An 8,511-nucleotide genomic window follows, 5' to 3' on the forward strand; every position below is an offset into this window, starting at 1 on the left:
TTTTGCTTTGTATATAAATGTCAAGTTCTTAAATGTTGTATGTGAGGGACTACGGATGGAAATGAGCTAAATGCTAAAATCTGGCATATTTACATTTTGAAGCATTAATTGTTAAAGATGTTCATCAATGTGCATTGTCCCTCTTCAAGTAAACGAATAAATGAAATGAAATGATGATATGATAGTGCTTACAAGGAAATACATACAATAGTTGTTTGAATATTTCCTGATTTAAAAGTTATGTAAGAAAAATCTCTTGCAAATCAACTCATGAGTCAACACAGTGTAATCAGTTTAGTTGGATGGCCAGTGTCCTGAGTTCAAGCTCGTCCGCCTCTTTTCCCGCCACGCCACCGCTCGTGTCCTTTTCCTTGCTTTTGAACGGCCTCCCCAGTTTCATCAACAGGGTGTTCAGGGCGGAGCGCTTGTCCGGTGTGAAGCATCTGCGGTTAATGTGTCCGCTCCGGGTGAAGGTAGACGTGGTCCTGTTCTCCGAGCTGGTGGCCTCGAAGAGCTTGCCCATGAAGCTGAAGCCGGCCTGGCGGATGTGGGAGCTGCCGGCAAACACGTACAAAATGGGATTGACTGCACTGCTGAAGTAAGCGAATGCGGTGACATTTGGACGGGCTGCAAGGGCGACTGTAACAGCAGATTTACTGTCCTGCAAAAGGCCCACCACCTGTTGAAGGGAGAAGAGCGGGGAGATTAATAAATAAATCACATAACTGCTCTGGTAAATTCACCCTCATGTATATTTCCAATCAATTGGGCAGAAGAGCGTCAGAGTGTCATACTCAGCTCACTTGTTCATGAGAGTCAGTTTTACTATGCCCCTCTTTTCTCAATTTGGGTTACAAAATAAAAGACGTATTTACCTGTAGCGAATGTGAATCCTCTGGCCTCTGCTTATCTATGAAGTTCCCCTGGGGCCTGAGCAGCATTGGGATTTACGGGAACAGCAGTAAGCTCAAGCTTCCCCTTCGGCTTGGTCAAGGAGGAATTTATTGTGGCATGGTCACGAGAACATCTGAAGAACACAGGATCGAGGGACTCCAAAGTGGAAGGCACAGGGATTGTTCTGCGGACAGGGCGGAATTTGAGGAAGACCGAGGCAGTCCAGCAGGCGGAGGCTTGGTTGAAGCACAAGGACCTCATTGGGAGTGTGGCACAGGGCAGGGCCAGACTTGGGAGCGCAACATCCATCCGACACGGCACCGCCACCAGAAAAGAGAGGCAGGAGCTGGTGCATGCATGAACAGCTGCTCCAAGGCACTGAGAGAGTGGTGCTATCACATGGAGATCAGTGAAAGCAGGTACACAACGCTACAGAAAAACCCATCATGTTGTTGCTAGGTGGGTAATCGGCTGAAGAAAAGACCAAAGGACTTGGCTCTCCATGGCCCGAGACAACACAATCTCACTCCCAACTCGGCCTATGTTGACGTTATGTCAGGGTCCCTGTCGTCACTTTCCAACGCAAGGGGGGCCCTTTAGCGTCGAGTTTCAACTATCAGGGAGTCCCATTGACTTGCATAGCTCCCTGAACGTTGGTAATTGACGAGTTGGGATCGCGGCGAAATGCTCGCCGCAGATCCATTCTCACAGCGTTTATCAACCTTTTTCTAACTCAATATCAAGCCAAACTTATTGTGTTTACTTCTTTATTTTAATTGAATAATGTCGGACTTTTGTTGCCGTCAGTTGGGGGGAGAGTAGGGGCTCAGAATACTGAAATCTGTATTGTTTCATCGTTTTTTCCTTCTAATTTTGTATTATTTTCTAAACCACACACTGTTATTTACTCAACAATAAGACACAATTATCCTTTTGTTTATTTATTTGTTTGATTGTATAATGTCGGACTTTTGGAGTCGGTCAGGACCGAGGGTCGGAGCAGCTCATTCGAACACAGGAAGCTGTATTTTCAAAATAAGAGTTCATTTTAATATTATGTTTGATAATATTATTTGTATTAACTAGACCACTGAGTCATGTTAAGACCATCTTTTCTGTCGGTTTGGTGTTATAAATATAAAAAATATATATGTGTGGATAACAAAATGCATCCATCATAAACTAAACTGGAAACAGCAGTATATTTTATTGTTTTAGCACTGTAAACCTGTTAAAGAGTGCTTTAACCGCCTAGTGGTTAAAGCACGTTCTTGAATTGTTTTGTTGATATGTTCTATTTGATGAAAACATACAAATATTAAGAGTACATACTTTCATAGGGGGAAAGTAGAAGGTCAATGATAGAAATATAGAATAGAAAATGTGATCTCTACAATAAAACAGTTCAGTGCCGGATGTCCAAAGACATTAGGAGGATGTGCAAAACAGACACACTAATTAGGCTTTATTTAAACATTAAAGAATACTTTAAGTTAAGGTCTTCTTTTAAATAAGAAAAAAGCCTTGGGGGTATCTATAGATAAATATTAAGCCTGACAAAGTACTTAACATGTAATATATTGCATAATTTGTTTTGGGACTTGACAATCAACTTTCCTGCAATGTTAACTATTTTGAAGCACTTATTTTAACTGATATTATACATATTAATAATACTCTTATAAGATGTATTTAGATCGAATAAAACATATTCAGAATATGACAGTTTAAAGGTGGAGGTATACACATATCGATAGATGTCTTGTAATGTACTGTTGAGGAACCTGCGACCCAAGTTTTTCATCTCCGACCTTGTCAGGTATTGAACATTCAATAAATGAAGAACACAGAATTGTTAAATATAAAACACAGAATTTGTGTGATTATACTAAATGATTTACAAATAAACACCACTGCATATTTACAACTGTTACACATGCTGATGTAACGCAAATGTTTCCAACTTGTGATCAATAAAGTATATCTTATCTTAAGATGATCGATGGCTACTGCCATATTTGCAAAATTTGCCTCTCAAGTGCATGTTTCAGGCTTATCAATTAACAACAGGGGTCACAGACATACGACATACGACTAAGCTCTTCTGACCTTAGCTGTCGTGTGGGTATTAATGCTGCCCATTATGGGCACAAGCCATTTTCACCCATTTATTAATTATATGTTTTACATTTGAGTGTTTCCTATCCCCTAACCCTCCAGGGATGTACACAGTTTAATACCGGCAACTTCTTAATATGGGAAATACGAAAAACGTCTTTTAAAACTACAATTTCCAGTAGAGACATGCCATAGAACATGTTGCGAAACACACAATAGCCAGCATGTGTAGTTCTGATGACGGGGTGGGGGAGGGGGGTGGTGGACCCATTCCAATCCAGTTTTTGATAGTGTGCTGTGGTTTCATCCCATTTCAAAGTGCTGTTTGGCGCTCGGCGTAACCCTCGGCGCACTGCCACTCAAACATCCAATCACAGAGCTTGAGGACTCATCACGGGGTTTGTTGGAGAGAATACTTACTTCCGGGTGTAAAATTATCTTAAGCAACTATGAGCTGCTCCGACTGTCGGTCCTGACCATGGATGTATAATAAGAACTGGATAAAGCATGGGAGGCGGGGCCTCATTCATTCCTATGAGAGTTGCTCATTGGCGCATGAAGATAAAATGGGCCAACTTTTGAGAGAGCGAAACATCACAGATTATCCGTCATGCCTGAGAAGTACCCGTATGTGCGCTCATAGAGCATGCGCAACTTTAACCACGGCCCCCAAAAGGCTTGTTCACATTAAGCACGTCAATTTGCGTACACGTAACAGCACCGCACGTTCATGACAGCATGGTACTGGATTGTTATGATGGATTTGATATTAACGAGGCGGCCGCGGCAGTTAGCAGCTAGCGGCTAGCTAGTAATTAATGCTAAGTTACACATCAATCGTTATGTACTTTTATATTACGCTGATAACAGGATCTAGTGATATCCAAGCAACAGAGCTTAATTTAGCATGAAACTTGTGTGGGTTGTACATGAAACCACTTGGTAATATATAAAAATGTATGTATTTTGAAGCCTGTTATGATCAATTGTGAGTTAAATCTTATCTAAAAAGTAAAGCTGATGATGGATTACTACTGTGGTGGAGTTAAAATAACAATAGCCTATTTCTATTTGAAATGTGATGGAGTAAAAGGATAGTAACTGTGACTATTCATGTTAAGTACCCCACAAGTAACACAAATGTATAATACTTGAAGGAAAGGTGTAAAATGTTTCCATAAATACCAATATCACACACTACAACACAGACTATAACACCGCTTTTTGTTAAATACCAACCATGTGTATATATATATGCTGCTAAAACTGTGTAATATACCAGGCTGCTAAATTCTCCAAACTGTTAGTCAGAACACGTAACATGAACGTGCCGGGCAGCGCGTTCCCGTGGGTTAGATGCGCGTTCATAATGCAGAGGGAAATAACTTTCAGAATAACGTTATTAGCACATTTTACAACTTGAGGACCGAATGTTTTTAATAAGGGCTATACAAGTGTTCATACTGGGTAGTTTATTTAGTTTAAAAAAAATTATCCAACGATTTACAGACCACTCTTTCCCCATGTAAGTCAATGGGAAAAAGTGTTTCCGGGCCCAGCAACCTACTATAACGGAAGTGTAGTACTGACGTTTGGCCACAACGTATATTCTCATCAGAGTCCGGCGCACTTCCTGGGGGCTTGGTCCTGACGGACTCCAAAAGTCCGACATTATACAATCAAACAAATAAATAAACACAAGGATAATTGTGTCTTATGCCCCTTTCACACCAGCGCCTTTTCAGCTCCGGCTCGGAGCTAGAGCCTGAATAGCGCCGGGTTTTCCAGTTCACACCGGAGCTGCGCCGGCTCTTAGCTCCGGAATCCGCTTCATTTCCAGCTCCAAAAAATTGTCGGTCCAGAGGCAAGAGCTTTGGAGCTAAGAGGCGACGTCGCTTACGTCTCTCTTACGTCGAGGCGTGCAGGAAACTAAACCCACCTCCCATGGGTCGACTGTTATGCCTGCCTACAAGCAGTAGTGCCTATAAACACACTTTATAAAGTCAGGCAACACTAACCAGGCTTCGTGTGATTCTGTTTATTTGTGCCTTACTTTGACCATCCGTTCACTGTTATCGATCATTGTGGAGAGAGGCAGACGTGTTGTTTTGTATTATTGCAGCTATCGGATGCAAGTAGTCAGTTTAGCTTCGGTTGCTATGCTAACATCACCCGTTTTATACCAGAGAAACTTTCATAACAGCGTTGTGATACCAAACAGTGTCAATTCAGACTGACACACATTCACTCAGGCTAAGGGAACTGGGGATATGCATCAGCTGCTTGTGTGAGTCGGACAGTGAATACTTTAGAGCGGCCGCTGCAGTGTGAGCTAACCGGGAGCTAACGGGAGAATACACTCCTGTGGAAGAGCAGCCAAACTGCAGCGGTCGGTAAATGCTGCAGAAACACATTAATAAACAATGAACCACGGCACTCTGGAGAAAAGTATAAGGTTGGAGAAGTCGTTATTCAATTTATTCTGGCTTTGTGTGATTAAAAGCAACACGATCATCCACCCGACGCAGTTGTTGTTGTTGTGAGCTGCCGTTGGAGGGCAAATCAGCGATGTAAACGGTGACGTCATGACGCAGCAAGGGCAGCTCTGGGGCGCCAGTGGGCGGTGTGCACAGAGCGGGAGCTGAAAAGGGAAACCGGAGCTGAACCAGAAAAGCTCCCGCTCGGAGCTAGAAACTGAAAAGCGCTGGTGTGAAAGCCGCATTATTGTTGACTAAATAACAGTGTGTGGTTTAGAAAAGAATATAACATTAGAAGGAAAAAACGATAAACAATACAGATTTTAGCCCCTATTCTCCCCCTAACTGACGGCAACAAAAGTCCGACGTTATTAAATTAAAATAAAGAAGTAAACACAATAAGTGTGGCTTGACATTGAGTAAGAAAAAGGTTGATAAATGCTGTGAGAATGGATCGCGGCGAAATGCTCGCCGCGATCCATTCTCACGGCATTTGTGAGACTCGTCTATTACCAACGTTCAGGGAGCTCTATACAAGTCAATGGGAATCCTTGATAGTTGAAACTCGACGCTAAAGGGCCGCCCTTGCGTTGGAAAGTGACGACAGGGACCCTGACATAACATCAACATAGGCCGACTTGGGTTAGAATGTGTTGCCCGAGACTGGGGGATGACAGTTGACCTGGAAAGGTAGCAGACGATTCCACCACACAGAATCAAGTCCACTGAAACCAGACCTCATATTGGGCTCTGAGGACACTAGACAGCTCATTTTGATGGGGCTGTGCCCCATGAGGAAAAGGATGGAGAAGGCGCAAGAGAGAAAGAGGGCAAAGTACCAGGATGTAGTTCAGGACTGCCGCAGGATCAATTGGAAGACCAGGTGTATGCCAGTGCACTCAGCAGGACCTATGGAACGCTGTGCATCAAGGGAGCATGCAGGAGAAGAGCCATCAAGAGCAAGGCAGCAGAGAGAGCATCTACTGTGGCTGAATAAGGGTGACCAAGTTTGAGCATCAGAACATGTATGCAAGAACTTAAACACCCTGGTAGAACCTTCAAGAGGGGATGAAGGATCCACCAGGCCAAAATTAGGTGCTTGACAGCGGAAATGACAACAAAGCGCATAGAAGTAAGTTCTGGGGAGACGCAGGAGGAGCTAAGGCCGGAGGCGATCAACAGCGCCCAGATCCTCCCAGTGTGTCGCCCCCACAGCAATGGACTGTATATTGAAAGTAGACATGGTCACCACAACATCATATCCTTGTATTATTGTCTTGTTTTACCCGTGGGAAACGTCCGATTCCTGCACATAAAGCACATGTACTGTATGGCATATAATATAATCAGGAGACATTTCTAGCCCATGTAGGTCAAACTCTGATCAACAAAATTATGAGTAAAACTCACCTCTATGATATTGACGATGTGATACGGCAGCCAGAATACTCAAATGGTACAGATGACCATCAGGATGAGGCGGCTGCCTTGTGCTCGGCCCTGGAACTTGGCACTCTGCAGACGACAGATGACGGAGGAGTTACAGGTGTTGATGAGGGAGAAAGGCAGCAGGAAGCCCACGATGGTTTCAAACAGGTACTGGAAGACCCGGTGACCCTCGCTCTTGTGGTACGGCACACAGAACCTCAAAGTGATATTGTTTGGGAAAGTACCCCTCATATCCAGTCTGTAAATTAACATAATCAATGTTTGAACTCAACAGTATTACCATTAAAAACTAGCCTTTATAAAATGAGAAACTAGATATATTTCAAGACACATTTTTGTCTCACCTGCGGTAGAAAGGCATCGGGACTGACAGGAGCAACGCTAACACCCAGACCACAAGCAGAAGAATCAGGAGGGAGCGCTTGGTTCTCATTGTCTGGAACAGAAACGGCCTGGACACGGCCAGCCAGCGGTCCATGCTCATCAGGCAGATGAGGTAGATGGACACGCACATGTTCACACTCGATAGGTAATGCACCAGCTTGCATGCTGCCGAGCCAAACTCCCAGCCTCGTCCTCCAGCCAGGTAGCGCAGGAAAAAAGGGGCGCTGAGCAGCACGAAAGCATCCGCCATACTCAGATTCAGCAGCAGCAAACAGGTCACTGAGCGCTTCTTCACCCGGCACAACACTGTCCAAACAACAAACCGGTTCCCAGGGAAGCCCAGCACAAAGGCCAGGGTCAAGATGGTGATACCGACCATGGCGTTGATGGACAGAGGAACAGACGAAGAGGAGGACTGCTGGGAGATGGTGGTGGTGATATTGGATGCCATCAGGAAAGCCTGGCTTTGACCACTGTGACATTTACACAACCTTTTAAACAGAAAATGAATTAGGTTCCAATGTGTGTCAATGCTTCGAAAGGTTACAAATGTTTTTACCTTATCTGCTACTCTAAATCTACACTACATATTTATAGAAAGTGATGTTGCCTGTTATCAGCAAACATGGACCTCAAAAGATTATTAACTGCCTTTTTCCAGATGGTAAGGATTGATATATCACTTTTTACACATCTTGATAGCAAAGATGCTTGAAATGTTTCACCCTATAATGCTTTTGTTTGTTGTATTTGAATTTTGTGCATCAGACAAATGGAAAATTACGGTACATAAATAAAAAAGGAATACTTTTACCTAATTTCTAGATTAATGTTTCACTTCCTGTATGTTGTCCCTACTTCTATTTCATTTGTATGCCATTTGCCAAATAAGACAGAGGGGAAAGCTTCACATTTCTGATATATCTTTTATAATTTCAAGTTTTTCTGATCAGGGTCAAAGGACACCATTAAAATGTAGACGAATATTTCCTTTTTTCTCTTATACCTGGGAGACAGCTCCTTGTAAGTAGAGGCACATGTTCCCACATTGTCTCACAGATTATTCTGAGAGTGTTAGTGTAGTTTTAGACAAACAAATTACTAACAAGGCAACATAAGTATGGAGAACTGTGAACTTTTGAACTTTATTCTAAAAAACTAAAATATATATTTAACTTCGAATCTTCTT

At 43.0% G+C, this 8,511-nt stretch overlaps 1 protein-coding gene across 1 annotated transcript; it reads right to left on the reverse strand.

The window, feature by feature from the left end:
* Positions 1-289: 289 nt before the first annotated feature.
* On the reverse strand, positions 290-7,779 carry LOC117464032 (leukotriene B4 receptor 1-like). Its single transcript, XM_034106561.2, is given in 3 exon segments — positions 290-679; positions 6,900-7,176; positions 7,283-7,779. Coding segments are annotated over 3 exon segments (1,158 nt in total). The 5' UTR covers positions 7,774-7,779.
* Positions 7,780-8,511: the final 732 nt, after the last annotated feature.

Source organism: Pseudochaenichthys georgianus, chromosome 18, assembly GCF_902827115.2.
Source record: "Pseudochaenichthys georgianus chromosome 18, fPseGeo1.2, whole genome shotgun sequence".
NCBI lineage: Eukaryota > Metazoa > Chordata > Actinopteri > Perciformes > Channichthyidae > Pseudochaenichthys > Pseudochaenichthys georgianus.